The sequence below is a fragment of the Mobula birostris genome, chromosome X (genome assembly GCF_030028105.1).
Source record: "Mobula birostris isolate sMobBir1 chromosome X, sMobBir1.hap1, whole genome shotgun sequence".
Taxonomy (NCBI): domain Eukaryota; kingdom Metazoa; phylum Chordata; class Chondrichthyes; order Myliobatiformes; family Myliobatidae; genus Mobula; species Mobula birostris.
Window position 1 is genome coordinate 75,294,717 of NC_092402.1, and position 19,115 is coordinate 75,313,831.

The following is a 19,115-nucleotide window of genomic DNA, read 5'->3' on the forward strand; positions in this document are numbered from 1 at the left end:
AAACTACCACCCAGGTCGTTCCCAAACTCCGCTGCCGTGGATTTAGTGAAACCACAAAACCCAGTCTTACTGGGATTTCTCACATTCCCCTGGAAAATCAGGCACCCTAATTCCAAGCCAATCACACTGGTTCAAGACTCCTTTCAGTGGGATTCTTGGCTGGAAGTGGAAATAGAAGATGTGCTTTTTAAAAAATTAGTTTAGGGTTTATTTATTTGTAAGTATTTCAATGTATTTTTAATTAATTTTTATCTTATCATTAAAAAAGATCACACGAGTTTTCATGATTTTTAATTTCTCCAAAAAAAAACCTTCTAAGCTTTGTTAGAAGGCAAAGCTCCCTCAACTGTCCCCAACATACCCCTACCAACTCCCCCTGTTTGCAGGGTGTTAATGGACAGAGACTTTGCACTATGCTGCTTCACCTCACCAGAAAGAGGGTGCACCAAGATCATTCCTCCACATCGGAACCCAAGCAAGTGTAGGTGAGCAGCCAGTACAGGGTGGATTCAACACAACCCTGCTCAGTATCACTGTGGGCTGCAGAAGAGAGGACAGAGTGAACGGGAGGTTTCTATGCTAGTGTCAATACTCCTCAAGACATTTTCTCAATGATGCCCAGGCATCCCCTCCCTAGGTTGACACTGACCATTGTGTGAATCTTCAACTACCTGTTGAGGATGGTCACCAGAGTTGACCTTTGATCTGTGCATTTCTTCAAGGCTTCGTCAAAGGTCACCGATTCCTCGCCCACAAAATAGCATGAAGAGCCATGTAATCTCCAGTTCTGGTGAGGAGGGAAAGTACATGTTAGGGAAGGCTTGAAAACAAGAGGGCGAGAAGTGGGCTACATACATCCATGAATCTCTAAGGCCATAGTCTGAATTTCCATATCAATTTTCTTGCCCCAGCTCCTTATCTAGAAAAACCTGTCAACCTCAGTCTTGAGCATATTCATTAAGGATCCATAATGAAGAAATGACACCAGAACTAAATGGCTGATGCTTAATGGCTGATGGTTCTAGCAGTTGAGGTAGCTCTTGTAACTCAGACACTATGCAGATTCCTTGCACATCTTACAAATGAAACCTGCCTGATATGAATAGAGTAGACTTCTTCAAAACAAACACTATTCCATTCTGCTGCATTATGCAATGGGTGGTTCAGAAGAAGGATCTCTAGCAGTGCCCTTGTTGGAAATCAGGAACCTCCTTCACTTGACAGTGTCTGTGAGGAGGTTTCATGTGCCTATGAGTTAAAAGAATATTGAAAAAGTAACTTGTAATTGAGCAAACTAAATGGTTGCGTGCTACTAGCTGACTGGCAATCTTCTGATGGAAGGGGTCACCACAGGAGATAAACAGTGTTTGCATGAATCAAAAGGCAAACCCTAAGACTTCAGCTCACTGAAGTAGATTCCATGTCTACCCGGAAGTCATTTTCCTAATCTACATCATGAGCCTGACAGCAATGTACAAACATCAGACTTCCCAAACCCTGATATGGATCAAATCTCCATATTTCTGACAGAACCCTATTACTGAAGAGGCATGGGAAAGACACAAAGAAATCTGCAGCACAATCATCTCAATGCAGGAGGTCATTTCACACCTCCCATCAACTACGGCAAGGCACACAAACTAGAGTGTCTCTGATATTGATGTTCATGGTGCACGTGTTTCTACATTCTGGTCACTCTTTTTTTTGTTGTTTTTGAGCAGCTAATTGGGGCGATCGATGCGGATGGAGACACTTTGGCGAAGAATGACCCTGCGGCCTCCACTAGCTAGCGGCGCAGCGCTGAACTGAACTGATATCCTATGTGTAGTTTACTTGCTTTTTGCCATTTGCACGATTTGTTTTTTCTGCACGCTGGGTGTTTGATATCTTCTTTGAACAGGTTCTATGGTGTTTCTTTTTTTCATGGCTGTCTGTGGGGAAGACGAATCTCAGAGTTGTATTCTGTATACATACTTTGATAATAAATCCACTTTGACAATGTAACAGCTACTCCACTCTTCGGCTAAAGCTCAAGTTTATTGGGTCCCTTAATAGCAGCAGGAGCTCTCAGAGGGCTAACTGCACTCATTTTCAAATAAGACGCTAAATGTGCATGGACTTTAACAGACAAGAAGGAAAGTGACTCACTTTGTTTTTCAGTAGTTAAAAAACCCACTACCTTAGTGCTTAACCAGAATCTTGACGCCATCCACAACCAATTAAACTCTCACTAAAAATGCCTGTGGTAGGTATGACAGAAAGACAATACTCTGTTAATTAGTCATTTAGTTTTTTTTTATTTAGAGATATAGCACGGAATAGACCCTTCTGGCTCTTCGAGCAGCACCACCCAGCAACCCCCTGACAAACCCGATTAACCCTATCTTAATCATGGGACAATTTACAATGACCAACTTACCTACCAACTGGTACATCTTTGGACCGTGGGAGGAAACTGGAGCACCCAGAGAAAACCCACATGGTCACAGGGAGGATGTACAGGTTCCTTACAGAGGATGCCAGGACTGAACTCTGAACTCCAATGCCCCAAGCTGTAATAGCGTCACGCTAACCATTATGCTGCTGTGGTGCCCCAGGTTAATTCACGTGTACCAGCTGGACAGGGAGGATCTGTGATATTTCTTCCTGCAGTTTTCCTACCTGGCCAATCACGTGTTATCAATTTGATTGGAAAAATGATTTTGGTTGCTACTTTACAAATACTTCCTCTGTAATGGATATTTTTATTAAATGCACTTTTCACTATCTCCAGCCTATCAAATTGACAGCTGAATGACAACCAAACTCACTCACCATGAATGATAAGAATTAAATACAGAGGGAGAGTGTCATTTTGCAACTGTTTGCTCTACAATAAAGTGAGCTGTATATGGTGCTGATAAAGTACACTTCATTTCATGCTGCTATCCACCTTGAATTTATTTAGTGTTTTGCGGGGTGGTGTCATTTAAAGCCTTGGGGTGTTGTGGTATTGGTTCTGTTTCTTTGCCTGTTCTTATTCTGCTGCCTCTGTACAATCCTTCACAGAGTATCCACTAATGTTAGAGCTGAGTCTTTTCAACAATTAAAACATCCAGCTTGAGTCAGACTTGACCGTCTCCTTTTCTGCCTTTGTCTTCACTTCCCTTCACTGCCAACTTCACAACGTCACTACCATCAGTGTGAGTGAGGTACCTTATTCCTGCTCACCGAGGCTTTTAATCTAATAAGTTTGAAGAGGCTCTGTTAGGGGAAGATTTTGGGAAACCTCTAACTTAAAATGCACCCTGTCCCCTGATAAAACCAAATAGCATCTTTATTTACAGCAACACAGGGAAGATGCTGGAGGAACTCGGCAGGTCGGGCAGCATCTATAGAGGGGATTAAACAGTTGACATTTTGGGCCAAGATCCTTCATCAGGACTGGAAAGAAAGGGGGAAGACACTAGAAGAAAAAGGTGGGGGAAGGGAAGGAGGGTAGCTTGAAGGTGATAAGTGAAGCCACAAGAATGGAAAAGGTAAAGGGCTGGGCAGGAAAGAATCTGATAGGAGAGGAGAGTGGACCATAAGAGAAAGGGAAGGAGGAGGGGACCCAGGGGGAGCTGGTAGGCAGGTGAGAAGAAGTAAGAGGCCAGAGTGGGGAATAGAAGAAGTGAGAAGGGGGGGGGGGGGGGGAAGTGTTTTTTTTTTAAATAATCGAAAGGAAAATCAATATTTGTGCCATCAGGTTGAAGGCTACCCAGGTGGAATATAAGGTGTTGCTCCTCCATCCTGAGGGTGGCCTCACCTTGGCACAAGAGGAGATCGTGGGCCGACTCATTAAAGAGCAGAAACATCCCCATTTTGTGAAAAGCTCTGCCACTGCTCATGTGGCATTAGAGCAGCCCATCTGTAAAGGAACAACAGAACCTATCCAGAGATGTACCTGAACAAGCCTGGTTTCATAACCAATTAACCTACCAACCAGTACATCTTCAGACTGGGGGAGGAAACCCACACGATCAATAGGAGAGAGTACAAATTCCTTACAGGCGGTGGTGGGAACCTGGGTCGCCTGTACTGCACAGTGTACCACGCCGCTATTTACCTCCGAACTTGTCTGTCTCAATGCAATCTCTCCAGGAACACAAACCAATCCCAAATAGGAGATCATTTATGTGTCAGTGATTACTAGTTCCTCAACTCCATTATTACCTGGAAAGATTCCGCAAACTTTTCCTGCCTTACTTTTAGATTTTTTTCCCATATACTTCCATATTTGGCTGAACGACTCAGCACTCAGCTATCAGTGGAATTCACCTAGAAACAGAAACCTTTTCCAACCCACAAGTTTTCTTTTACTTAAACCATTCTGCCTCCAAAACTTCTGCCTAACCCCATTGCTCTCATCATCACAGCAAAATATGTGATCTCACATGAAAGAAGTCTCAGTAACACACTTGAGTGGTGAGTTTGTCCCCTCTGCCTCAGAAGGCAGGCACCAGTCAGTAGGAAGGGGCACATTGAAGGTTGGTAAAGGCTGAAATTGTGTAGGGTGACTCAAGCTTGTTTTGCATTACAATATTCTCTCATCTCCTAAAGCAGGTAACACTATTACAAGGGCTTTCAATGAATGTCACTGTAACTAATTGTTCTGCTAAACTGGCACATTTAGACTACGTCCACACTAGACCGGATGATTTTGAAAACGCCAGTTTCGCGTAAAAACGATAGGCGTCCACACCAGGCATTTTTGAAAATACCTCCATCCACATTAAAACGGGTATTTGGGCGAATCTCCTCCTACTGGGCATGCACAGGACACATCAACAGAAAACAAGCGAAGAGGAAACGGTATACTTGGTACGCGTTTGTGCAGTTACAGACAAGAAAAACTTAAACAGGAAATTGTCAAACGACAGACAGCTGTTGGCTCTCGCGCATGAGGACTTAAAACTAAAAAAAACAAATACTGGAGTGTATGGAGACGAACATTGAAAAACTGACTAACTCTGTTGCAGAGGGATTTGCAATGATGAGGAATATGATGGTTCCCCCCCAGCTCCAGTACTTTTCACCGCCACAATACCAGCCTCACAGCCACCACAATAGCTACACATACGGACACACAGACCCCAGGTGGCCCCACCAACATCTTCCCCACTCCCACAGAGGGATCACCCTGGAAACATTTCCTACAGCTATAGTCTCTTCACTGATGAAAGGGAAGACAGGTTTTTTAAAACGTCCGGTTACCCCGTACACACTACAACGCCCAAGTAACGAAGAAAGAAAAAAAAAGGCCCAATCTTATTAAACAGTCTGTTGCGCAATGTTGGAGCTCACAAATACAGCCATTCATCCACCATTAACCTCCGATCGTCGCTGCCCTTCGGACCCTCGCTCCAAGTCCACCCCGTCCGGCGGTCTACCAACTCTCTCCACTCGCGTCCTCTCTCCTCATCTCTCCCCAGCAAAAGACCACAAAAAAACTCTCTTCCAGCTCACAAGAACAATAGCATGCCTAACCCTGTTACCTCTAGTCGTAACCCAAACATTACTGCTACAGAGAAACCATTACATTATCAGTGAAATCCCATGGCATGTTATACAGCAGTGAAACCCTACAGCATGTTACACTTCCTTTTAATATAGTAACATTCGTAAGACCAGAAGATATAGCAGCAGAATTGGGCCATTTGGCCCATCAAGTCTGTTCTTCATTTCATCATGGCTGATCCATTTCACTCCTAGCCTCAATCTCTTGCCTTCTTCCTGTATCCCTTCATGTCCTGACCAGTCAAGAATCTATCAACCTCTGCCTTAAATATACCTAAATATTTGGCAAAGATATCCACAGATTCACCACTCTCTAGCTAAAGAAATTCCTCCTCATCTCTGTTCTAAAAGGACACCCCTCTATTCAGAGGCTATGTCCTCTAGTCTTAGACTCTCCCATGATAGGAAGCATCCTCTCCTCTTCTACTCTATCAAAGCCTTTCACCATTTGATAAGTTTTAATGATGTCACATTTCATTTTTCTGAACTCCAGTGAATACAGGCCCAGAGCCGTGAAACGCTCTTCATATGACAAGCCATTCAATCCTGGAATCATTTTCGTGAATTTCCTTTGAACCATCTCTAGTTTCAGCACATCCTTTCTAGGATGAGGGGCCTGAAACTGTTCACAATACTCCAAGTGAGGCTTCACCAGTGTCCTATAAAGTCTCAACATTACATCCTTGCTCTTACATGTACTCTAGTCCTCTTGAAATGAATGCTAACATCAAATTTGCCTTCCTCACCACAGACTCAACCTGAAAATTAACCTTAGAGGGAATCCTGCAGAAGAACTCCCAAGTCCTATTCCACCTCAGTTTTTTGTATTTTCTCTGCACTTAGAAAATATTCAACCTTTTCATTTCTTCTACCAAAGTGCATGACCATATGCTTCCCGACACTATATTCCATCTGCCATTTCTTTGCCCATTCTCCAAATCTAAGTCCTTCTGTAGCCTCTCTACTTCCTCAAAACTACCTGCTCCCCCACCTACCTTCATTTCACCTGCAAACTTTTCAACAAAGCCATCAATTCCATCCTCCAAATCACTGACATATAACATAAAAAGAATCGGTCCCAACACAGACCCGTGAAACACCAGTGGTCACCAGCAGCCAACCAGAAAAGGCTCCCTTCATTCCCACTCTGCCTCCTGCCAATCAGCCACTGTTTCATCCATGCTAGAATTTTTCCTGTAATACCACAAGCCCATAGGGTTTCTTGCAGTTTGAACTCAAATGAGTTCAATTGGTCATCACTGGTCCAGGTGAGCATAGAAAGATACAAAGGAAATTCAGTGAGGAAACACAGCCTGTAAGGACGTTGTCCTAGAGGGAGCCTGAACATTTGATTAATGTACTTCAACCCAATACAGATAAGTATTGGTTTCATAAAGGATACTGTCGAGTGAAATAATTTCACTTACAAATATGCCATTTTACACTTGGGGATTGAAAATCCTCTCAAATGTTAGAAGAGCAACTTAAAACAGACAATTGTATCCCTTCGGATATGGGGGTTGGGTTCAACAATGAGAATGGAAAGCCCATTTAATTCTCAGTGAAGGAGAATTGAGGAGCATTAAACCAGAACATACATTTCACAAGCTATTGAAGAAATAACCAGAATAAAAGGACTGGATTTTCACTCTTTTATGATCTCCAGCCATCCTAGCTCACAGTGCAGTCATTGTTATAATACAAGTGGAATAATGTGGATGCATTTGTGAGCCAACCAAGATAGCTCCATTACGTTATTCCTCTATTCCAAGTCGGAATGACTTTTGACAAGTTTACAACAAGAAGCTGTGTTGATATGACACTTCCAGTGTGGTTTCATTTCCTAACACAAGAGTTGACAAAATGAATCTGACAACCAGCCACATTAGGGGATACGCATCACCAAAGGTAATGGGTTTTAAGGGTTGGTTTGAAAATGGAGAGAAGCGTAGAGAGGTTTAAAGAGGGAATTTCTAGGCAACTGTAGGCAAGCAGCCAGTGAGGGTACAAACATAGTCAGGAGAGGAAGAGGAGGCCAGAAATGAAAAAAAAGCACATAGGTGGTTGTGGGGCCGGAGGAGGTATCAGAGATAGAAGGGCAAAGGCACAGAGGAACTTTATCACTCATTTTCCTTGGCTGCAGAGGACCTCCGTTATCAGGTCCTGTTAACAAGGTGAGTGTTCACCAATATGGAGGTCTGCAATATGAGACTGGGGAAGCAGGCAGTGCTCTATGGCCAGATTAGGTTACAAACGGATAGTGATTTGTAAGTACATAGCTTGGGCTTGCTGTTTCTAAAGCCCTACACCTCTTCGTGCACTTTACCAGGGGTTCTTCACATGCACTCTGCCCCAGAGCCACTTACATTTCCTGTATGCATTCTGACTCATGCCATACATTGCCTCAGAGATTTTGAAGAGAAGGCTGGGTGGTAAGTGTTGATACCACGAGGCCCTCAACTCTCATGATTCCAACCTCTATCCAATTACTTGATCCTTTGATTATCCAATTTTTATGTGGCTCCAGGTCAGATTCTTGTCAGTTATATACCTTTGAGTGTTTTGGGAAGTTGTACTAAAGACTTATGCAAAATTTATTGACATAGTTGAGCAGAAGGCTTGTAGGTTGATTGATCACTGAAAATTGCCTCAATGTGCTGGTGAGTGGTGGAATCTGGCAAGAATTAAAAAAGTTCAGAGTAAGCTTATTATTAAAGTACATATATGTCATCTTATACTACCCCAAGATTCATTTTCTTGCAGGCATTCTCATTAAAAGATATAGAATAGAATCAATGAAAAACTACACATAGAGACCGACAACTAATGTGCGAAAGACAAATTGTGCAAATACAAGAAAATCAAATAATTAATCAATAATTCTGAGAACACGAGTTGGAAGTGAGTCCACGGGAGAGAATTGAGAGGAATGTTGAAAGAATTGGGTGCAGGGAAAACTAGTGGGATATGGGTTTGCTCTGTGAGCCTCAAAGAACTGAAATGGCTTCTTGTGTCATAAGGAAAAATGGAATGGCACGACAAACTCACATATGTGAAACACATTCATTAAGAATTTCACAGACCTTGCCAAAACTAACTCCACTTGGATTGTTAACTATTGGATGTGTTAATCTCTCTGCAGTAGAGAATTACAACACAGGAGGTTTCTTCATATCTCTATAAGACAGGTACTATTGTCATTTCCAGCTTGCTTGAATCAAAAAATATTATATTTAGACTTTGAATAATGTAATTTATTAAGACTTTGGGTCCTTCAGCAGCTTTCATTTGTAAAATTGGGCACTTGAATGGAAAAAAGCAGTGGGCTTGGATGTTGTTAGAGCAATCATAAACAGAGAGAAAGAAAAGGCCAAAGGTTTTGAATTTTGCATTGCCCGTTAATGAAACTCTGTATCTGGAACTGGAATTGGTTTATTATTGTACATATACCAAGATACAGTGAAAAGCTTATCTTGCATACAGATCAGATCATTACACAGTGCATGAGTTAGAAAAAGGTAAAACAATAACAATGCAGAATAAAGTGTAAAAGCTACAGAGAAAGTGCAATGCAGGTAAATAATAAGGTGCAAGATCATAATCAGGTAGATTGTAAGATCAAAAGTCCACGTCATCATACTTGGAAACCATTCAATAACCTTATAACACGTTGCTTAGAAGCTGGCCTTGAGCCTGCGGTACGTACTTTCAGGGTTTTGTATCTTCTGCCTAATGGGAGAGGGGAGAAGAGGAAATGTCCAAGGTGGGTTGGCTCTTTGATACCACAGTGTCAAAGGGCTGATCCCTTATAGCTCACCCCTCATTCCCACAAGTCCCGACTTTAGGTCAGATGGCATGTAGAGGCAAAAGCATCCCCGTAAGGAGAAGTGAGAGACAAAGTGATGCCTTCAGCTGCTTTTAAACAACTTCTGGTTGTTGGCTTGGAGGTTTGTGTGTTGATTTGTGCTTCTCTATTATCATTTCTCTAACTTATCTTGAATGCTCTTTTGCCTTCACTTTGGTTTGGTCTGTTGAAAATCTACCATACTTTTGGACCTTGCAGAAAGAGGGGGTATTTATTCTTGTGAATTCATTGAAAGCAAGTGATTCTCCAATTTTTTACATCAACGAATTATTTAAGTTGGTAAGGTAATATACAGTATTGCACCTGAGGAAAGTTAGCATGGGGATTACAAAGGGGATGAATACTTTTTCAGACTCACAATTTTGGTTTTTAATTTTTAATAAGTTGCTGACAGGTTTTGGAATTTTTCTCTTGATTTGACATGATGAATAACATTTTGTAGATTAGCTCAAAAAATCATTCTTCAATACAGTTTAAATGTAGAAAATGAGACAGTAAAATGTGAAATTAGTTGTGGGGGCTGAATACTTTTTCAAGGTACTGTATACAGAATCTTTGTGAGGGGATACCTTGAGCACTGTGTGCAATGTTGATATCCTTACCAAAGCCAGGCTATACTTGCCAATGAGCGAGCACAGCAATTGTTTCCAGACTAATTGCTAGGATACCAGCATTGGCATATGAGAGACTTGGTCAGCTAGCTGGAATTCATTAGAGCTTCGAAGAACCAGAGAGAATCACAATTCTGAAGGGTTTGATAAAGGGGATGCAAGCAGGATGTTTCCCCAGCTGGGGCGGAGGGTGGTCTACTGCTGTGGTCCCCAACCACCGGGCCGCAAAGCATGTGCTACTGGGCCATGAGGAAACGATATGATTTGGCGATATGAAACGATATGATTCAGCTGCATCTTTCCTCATTCTCTGTCACGCCCACTGTTGAACTTGAACGCACACGAGGTCATCAGTGACCCAAGACGTGCAAAGTAATGGGTCTGTGACCCATTTGTGAATGTCCCCGGTGAATCATCCATGTCAGCACAGGAAAAAGATCAACTCCTCGAGCTTGCAAATGACAGTAGGCTGAAAAGTATATTTGACATAACATCTCTGCCGGCATTCTGGATGAAAGCCAAGGCTGAATATCCTGAGATAGCCACGGAGCACTGAAAACATTGCTTCCATTTCCAACATCATATCTCTGCGAAGTGAGGTTTTCTGCAATGAATGCAACGAAAACTAAATTGCGGAATAAACTGGATATAAGGAATCCCCTTCGAGTATTGCTGTCTCCCATCACCCCTCGATGGGACCGTCTTGTTGCAGGGAAACAAGCCCAGGGCTCCCACTGATTCAGCGATATTGCTGTGTTGCAATGATTTCATATGTTCATACGAGGAAAATATGTGCTGTGTGTTTAATATCCAAACGTTACTTAAAATGTTATGACACTATTGACTTATAAGTGACTTATAAGGTCCCCAACCTCCGGGCCGCGAAGAATGCAGCAGTACAGCTGTAGCCAGAATGCACCCAGCACATCTTTAAGAAAAATGCCGAAAAGAAAAGCTAATTAATTAGGTGCCGCCCGGCACATAAATGTCGGCCCAGATCAGAGGTGATTGCCGATTGTGTCGCCTCTGATCTGGGCCGACATTTATGTGCCGGGTGGCACCTAATTAATTAGCTCGTTTATTTCGGCTTTTTTCTTAAAGGTGTGCTGGGTGCGTTCCAGCCACCGCTGTATTCTTCGTGGCAATGTATCGGTCCGCAGCCCACAGGTTTAGGACCACTGTTATAATTGACTTATCACTATATTCATGCGAGGAAAATATGTGCTGTGTGTTTAATATTAAATTCATTAGATAAACCCCTTTAGAAATGAAATTGATTGTATTAGCCACTTATAAGTGACTTTTAGTTGACTTATCACCTATATTCCGGTCGTGATTAACACCCCCCACCCCCACCTGTCGGCTGGTCCGCAAGAATATTGTCAATACTAAACTGGTCCATGGTGCAAAAAAAGGTTGGGGACCCCTGGTCTACGGGCAGTGATAGCAGTGTTGAATAGATAATTAGGTCTGCGATAAGGAGAAAAAAGTTCAACTAGGAAGATGGTGAACCTGTGCAATTTGCCACTAAAAAGGTCTATGGGGGCTAACCTTAATGAATAGGTTTAAGAAGGTGATAAGTAGATTTTTGACACAAAGCCATCAAAAAGATAAGAGTGCAGGAATTATGGTACTGAGCTATAAGAAGCTCAGAGAGGAGAAGATGGCAGCATGCCTGCGCGTGCGCAGCTCTCCGGTGAAAAATGATATCGTATCTGTTAAATAGGGGCCGTGGACAATTCTGATTTGATGGAGAATGGACATGAAAGCACAGAGGAACATCTGGAGAAATTTCTGAAGCGCTCGTCCGCTGCTGTCATTACTGTGTGGTCGGGAATCTTTTGGAGGGAAGACCTCAAAACCCCCCGCCTTGCCTGCTTTTGGCGACCGAGAAGGAGGTCGAATCGTTCACAGAGATGGCGCTCAGTACTCGGTGTCGGAGAGCTGATCAGAGCTCGAAGTTTTCGGATGACTCAGAGTCGGATTGTGGTCGGCATGGCAGGGAGAGTTTTTCTTCCTTCTCCTGTCTGCATGAGATGTGGGACATTTGAGAGACTTTGAACTTTACTGTGCTCACGGACTTTCTTCATCAAGTTATGGTATTGTTACACTGTTTGTAACTATATGTTTTAATTATGTGATTTTGTCAGGTTTTTCAGTCTTGGTTTGTCCTGTGTTTTGTGATATCACACTGGAGGAAATAATGTATCATTTCTTAATGCATGCATTACTAAATGACAATAAAAGAGGACTGCGTGTCTTCATAATCATATCATAATTGTACGAAATGGTGGCGCAAGCCCAAAGGGCTGAAAGGAATTCTCCTGCTCCATTTTCCTCTCAATGATTCTCAGACAAAACTGAGACAACCACCCATGAATCTCAATGGTAAGACCATTGCTCTCCTGACCACTGAGATTCAATACTCAATCTCTTGTGCACCCCTCTTTCCATTGCTCCTTTCCCACCGTTGCCTTCTCTCACTACTAGGCTCTGTACTCGCTATTCTCTTTTCCCAATCCCTTTATTCTCTTAGCACTTAATAAACAATCATGAGCAACAGCTTCTATGTCTCATTCTTGAATTCTGAAGAACCTCAGATCAAAAACACCAGCTGCCAACACACATGAAGCAAAACTCTGTTTCAACGCAGCTGCCGCTTGCGCTGTTGAGTACCTCTGACATGGTTTATGTTTAAATTTCCAGCTTCAGTGCTACATTGGAACCTTGCTTAGTGTTCAGGAGTAGCTTTCTAGAAAGAAGCATGTTAATGGAACCAATACTTTAAGGGCTCAGTATAATATCAGATACACAGAGATATGTGTTACTGACAGGGCGACAGCGCTGGGAAGCTGACAAGAATCCAGCCATAATTCTCCACGATTCTCAGTGTGGAGTGGCTGTCTGTGGGAACTGTGGTTTAGTGGGCGAGTGAGGAGGAGCTGTGGAGGTCAGGCCAGTTGGCAGTGGGCACTGGGGGTGTGACTGAAATCTCAAGTTCTATGTCCACCCACGTCTCCAATTGGTTCTGACAGAAGCTGCTGAGTCTCCCTCTCCTTGTTTATCAGGACCGCTGGCCCACCCCCAAGATGGCTCTGGGTAAAAGAAGCCCAAATGCCAGCAACTGCCAGTAAAATCCTGCAGTCACCGTGTTCTCCAGGGTGCATCACAACACTCAGGGGTCACCCTTCCCCACTCAGCACAAGCATTCACTGGCAGCTCCTGTACATCATATCGGTGGCTCACTCCACACTCTGCCCTGTGCCAAGGAAATCACTGTTTTATTGCTGAAGGGAGGGCCGGGCCAGGACAGTAGGGGATCATGCCAGGGACATGACATACCAATGCACAGATGGCATGGGTGCACATACTGAAGGTGCACAAGAGCTCGATCGAATCAATGCTCTGTGGAGTAACACTAATTACATTTCGATTTTGGACTCTAATGCCATTAGACTTTAGTATCACTAACTATATTTTGATTTTAGGTATAGTGCCAGTAAACTGACCTTTGAACAGCCGAGGTTGTCCTCAATTGCCTCCTCTTCCTCTGTGGAGAAGTAGCCAGGTTTCTTGCAGATGGCTGGCAGCATGCTGTTGCAAGGACCATCTTTCCAGCGACCCTCCTGGTTCCGAAAAAAGATAGAAGGTTCAGTGCTGGAGTCTGAGTGTTTAGCAAGGTCGTGGAGCAACAGCACAGGGGGTCATGCAGAGATGCACGACTCAAATGCCCATTTAATAGAGTGTCAGATTAACAAACATCTGTGAATTAACTAGGATTAAATGTCTTTGGCTGTCTGAAATTTAAAAAAAAAAGTATTTGAAGATCAAGATCTCAACTCAACCCAAAATACAAGAAAGAAAGAATTCACGTTATCCTAATCAGTCACCTCAGAACTCACAGATCTGATGTAGAAGCAAGATTTCTTTAATCCCAGGGGATCATTTATAAGATTTCTTGCCATATCCAGAGAGGATACTTTATTCTATACCAAACCCAGAAGGGGTCTCGGTGGCCAATGTCATTTCTGGTAATGTCATTCTTGCATTATACCCAGAAAGGCTATTTCATGTATTGCATTATCCCAGAAAGAGAATCCTTTAAATAACATCTTACCAAGAAAGGGGATTCCCCATGTTGCAATAAATCCAGAAAAAGCTTCCTATATAATGTACTATACTACGGAAACTTATCCCCCTGTAAGACACCACTTCTAGAGAGGATATTCCCTACTCCATGTCCTATCAAAACTGGTCAACCCGGTGGAGACACAGGTCTATAGATGCTGAGATTTGGAGCCAAAAACAAAGCTGCAGGAATTCAGCAGGCTGGGCAGCATCAGTGAAGGCGGAAGAATTGTTGGTATTTCAGGTCAAGACCCAGCATCGGGACTGAGTGTACAGGGGAGCTAGCCAACAGAAAGGGGTGAGAGGGAAGGATGAGGCAGGGGCTGACAGGCAAGAGGTGGAAGCAAGTGAGGAGGGAGATGATTGGCAGATGGGAGTTGAGAGGGAGTGGCTAGTCAGTGGGAGGTAGAGACAGATGAGGTTTGAGAGTACCTGGTCATATCAGAAGGGGTACAGGTTTCCTGAATTTAGAGAATTTATTGTTTATATCGCTAGATTGTGGACTATAAGACTATAAGTTAATACCACTATTGGCCTCACTCTGGCAGTCGAGGATAGACAGTTTTGTGTGAGGATTAAAATGGCTTGCAATTGGAGCTCAAGATAGGCGAACTCTGTGCTTCATTAAGCCTGAAGAGAGTAACCCCTCTGATTCATTATCTTTGGGAAAGGAATCTCCTACGCTTCATTATATCTAAAAAGTGTGTCCTGAGCAAGGAAATCCTTCTTAATGCGCATTGCACAGACACCAACTCACAATAGAGGAGGAGAAGGCTTCCAAATATGCTCATTAACTATTCAGAGGTGAAACAAACTCCAAAAACATTCTTAGTTCTGCTCCGGCACTTTTAGCTCTCCTGATGGCATGACCATCCCTTACCGAGCCCCAGAGAATGATGCAGTCCTCTTGGCTGTTTGCAGTATTGTTGGGCTCAAAGGGGTGCCAGTAGGTAAACCGAACAGGACTTCCATCTGACCATTCAAAGTTCATCTGGTGTTTGATGTCGTTGAGACCAATCCACAACTTCTCAACATCTGCAGCAAGAAAGAGAGGTTTTGGGAGCTGAGGAAAGACGTTGACACCAGCTCTCCTAAGCCTACAGATACGCCAAACTGCACAGAGCACAGACACATAACAGGATTCTGATGAAGGGTCTTTCACCAGAAGCAGAAACTCCTTTTCTCTTTCCACAGATGCTGCCTGACCTGCTGAGTACATCCAGAATTTTCTGTTTTTATTTCTGATTTCCAGCATCTGCGGATTTCTGGTTTCATTCTAGATCAAGTACATTGGTAGCTCAAAGGAACTGAGAAAGTTGAGTTTCGGGTGACAGCTGCTATGGTGAAAACAACGGTGAGAAAGGAAGTTGGGACTAAGAGGCTGAAGAACTTCAAGAAGGCTTACTGACAAGCTACCACCTGTTGTTCCCTGTATTCCGTCCTTTTGCATAGCAGCGATGTTTAAGAATTTGTAGTTACACTCGTATAATTTTACAACAGCTGGCCGTCATAATTACGTTTGTCAAACGATACTGCAGGGCAAGAAGTTTCAAAAGTTTGTTCAAACTTGGGTGAAGTGGTTTTCAAAATGTCCAGAATCTGAAACATTGCTTTTTATTCGGGCTATAGATTCTGTCCATCTTATGTAACCACTGTATTTGCTCCTCAGGGTGATTGCAGATAAACACCTGCCCCAACCAGCTGTTAGTATTTAGTACAAAACAGTTCCAACATATAACACAGCAAGTAGTCCTGCACTATAAGGCAAGCTAGCCTCATGCAGCAAGGGCAGAGCTCTGTCAGGTTCTTCACTTAATGTTACTAGACAAAAGATAACTTACTGAAAAAGGAGACATTAGGGCAAAATGACTGAAAATTTGTTCAAAGTGTTAAATTTTATGGAGTTTTAAAAGAAATGTGATAGAGAATGTGTACAGCATTCTTGCCTTCATCGGTTGGGGCGCTGAGTGTAAAGGTTGGGAAGTCATGCCACAGCCATATAAAACTTAGGCTGGTCCACACTTGTGTATTGTGTGCCGTTTGGAGAAGTGCAGAAGAGCTCCGCCAGTATTAGAGAGTATCAGCTATAAGGAAAGGTTGAATAAATTTGGATTATTTTCTCCGGGGCATTGGTTTCTGAGGGGATGACTTTACAGAAGTACGTAAGCATTAGGGGAGGCATTCTTAGAGTAGTTAATCAGAATCTTTGTCCCAGGATAGAAATATCAAATACTAGAAGTGATAGGTTTAAGGTGAGAGGGGGAAGTTTAAAGATTTGAGGTAATTTTTTTTTTTATTTTTTATTTTTTTTTTTTTAAAAAACACAGAGCGATGGGTGTCTGGAAGGCTCTGCCGGGAGGAAGTGGTGGAAATGGATCCAATAACAATGATTAACAGGCATTCAGACAGGTCTATGATTAGGGAGGGAATGGGGAGATATAGACCATGTGCAGACAGGTCCATAGTTTAAATTGACATCATGGGAGCACAGATATCGTGGGCTGAGAGACCGTTTTAGTGCTGTACTGTCCTACGGGTGCAGTGAGGTTCAGGAACACTCAGCAAGTCAGGCAGCAACTGGGCAGAGACCAAAATATTAATGTTTCTGTCAAAGACTCTTCATCAGAACCCTTCTGAAGGGTCCGTTTTCTGTAACTATCACTCCCTTGACCTTTTTCCTCCCTCCTTCTGCAGCTAAGCTAACCAAGATGCCTTATAACCCAGGAAGATGAAACCATGGCTGCCAATTGGAGAAAAAGTGGGTATTTGCCAGAGACTAGAATTGGAGGAGCTCAGGAACCTTAAAGTGTTGTAAGTCATAACAATTAGGAGTGTATTTAAGAATGAGATCATGGAGAAACATAAATGCTTTAACTCTGAGCTGTAGTAGACATCAAACTGCGGCTGCACTGAAACATGGAATTTCTCTGCCAGAATCCATCTCTTGGAGATTGTTGAAGGGATATCCCACTCTGTGACCAGAAAACAGGAAGTCAGCCTGGCAGCTGGTAGCAGCCTCACTCCTGAGGTTGTGTTGAAACCTCATCCATGACCAAGCCGATGATGCAGTCCTGAAGGAGGAGATGCACTGTTGGATCTATTGTTTTCCAGGTGAGGTGAACATCTGGGGTAGGGTTAGAGTCAGAGTCATAGAACACTACAGCACAGAGACTGGCCATTCGGCCCATCTAGTCTGTGCCAAACTATTAATCTGCCTAGTCCCATTAACCTGCATCTAGACCACAGCCCTACATACCCCTCCCATCCATGTACTTGTCCAAATTTCTCTTCAGTGTTGAAATTGAAACCACATCCATCACTTCCACTGGCAGCTCATTCCACACTCTCACCATCCTCAGTGAAGAAGCTTCCCCTGACTTCTCCCTTAAGCTTTTCACTTTTCACCCTTAACCTATAACCTCTAGTTCTAGCCTCACCCAACCTCAGTGGAAAAAGTCTGCTTGCATTTACCCTATCTATACCTGTCTCAATCTACGGTTTATACACACATTCTTTTTCTCTCTCTCCTTTTTCTCCCTCTGTCCCTTTCACTATACCCCTTGCCCATCCTCTGGGTTTCTTCCCCCCTCCCCCTTTTCCTTCTCCCTGGGCCTCCTGTCCCATGATCTTCTCATATCCCTTTTGCCAATCACCTGTCCAGCTCTTGGCTCCATCCCTCCCCCTCCTGTCTTCTCCTATCATTTTGGATCTCCCCCTCCCCCTCTCAAATCTCTTACTAGCTCTTCTTTCAGTTAGTCCTGACGAAGGGTCTCGGCCCGAAACGTCGACTGTACCTCTTCCTAGAGATGCTCCTGGCCTGCTGTGTTCACCAGCAACTTTGATGTGTGTTGCTTGAAATTCCAGCATCTGCAGATTTCCTCATGTTTGCGTTTTTAATTTCAATCTGTGGTTGCCTGGTCAAGAAAACAATTCTGTGCCAATTTCTAAAGAGCAGAGCTCTCACTGTAACAGAGTGCAGAACTGGGCCATACAAACCCACTCGATCTGTACCTAACATCAAACACCCACCCACACTAATTCTCCTCCATTCTCCCTGCATTCCGATCAACTTTCCCCACTAGATTCCACCATTCACCCACACACTGGGGACATTTGGCTTTATAGATGGAGTACTCAATGTCCGTAAAACCATTAGGCTTATAGGTTATCTGGCTCACTGATCAGAAACTTTAAGCACAGGTTCATCTAGGGATAAACTATTAAACAGAAACTTGATGGCAGAGGAGTCCAGCAACAGACACAAAGACAGATTACGCCATACAGTGTGACCACCTCCAGCAGTAACTTATCCTGAGCAGAGCAAAACTCCGTGCTATCCAAAAGCAGAGATCATTGGTTGTGTGTGCGTTTTTTTTTTTGCCTGCAAGGAGGGAGAGCCGCTTCTCATGAGAATCATGGCTATACCTTGCTTGACGTGGGTGAGGATGAATTCCAGCTCGGCTAGGTGATGGATGCTGACCAGGTTGCCCTCAGACCGCATGCAACTCTTCTGCGATTCCTGCCAGCTCTTGTTTTCTTGATTCAGCCGGTAACAATTGCATTGGAATTTCAACCAGCCGGGTTCACACTTGGTTGTCTGATTGGCACAGGAATCTAGAAGGGAAATATATGGTTAAGTCCTCAATAAGAAAGAGGTAGTCAGTAGAACTCAGACTCTTACTCTTATGCACATAGCTAATTTAGGGGATTTGGAAGAATTTAATCATGTGATGAGAAATGAGGAAGGATACATCAGCTCCCACTTTGTCACAATGGTTCTTGCAAGTGATGCTACGTCTTAGTTTGGAGAAAATTTAGAAGTCAAACCTTTGAACCTTTATTTGATTTTGAGAAAAGATGGGACTCATTTGCTCGTTATTATCATTTGAGTTAATTGATATAATTTTTCCACGATCTAATTGTAAATTTTTTTAGTATATTTTCTTTTCTTGCTGGCGATTTGATGTTTATTT

At 43.1% G+C, this 19,115-nt stretch overlaps 1 protein-coding gene across 1 annotated transcript in view; it reads right to left on the reverse strand.

The window, feature by feature from the left end:
- The window catches only part of mrc2 (mannose receptor, C-type 2), a 256,319-nt gene that overhangs the window by 126,983 nt on the left and 110,221 nt on the right, over positions 1 to 19,115 (reverse strand). Inside the window, exons 7-10 of the mRNA XM_072248739.1 lie at positions 18,568 to 18,756; positions 15,023 to 15,177; positions 13,524 to 13,640; positions 672 to 787 (exon numbers count right to left, since the gene is read on the reverse strand). Of these exons, the coding sequence (XP_072104840.1) occupies positions 672 to 787; positions 13,524 to 13,640; positions 15,023 to 15,177; positions 18,568 to 18,756 (577 nt within the window). The remainder of the gene's footprint in view (positions 1 to 671; positions 788 to 13,523; positions 13,641 to 15,022; positions 15,178 to 18,567; positions 18,757 to 19,115) is intronic.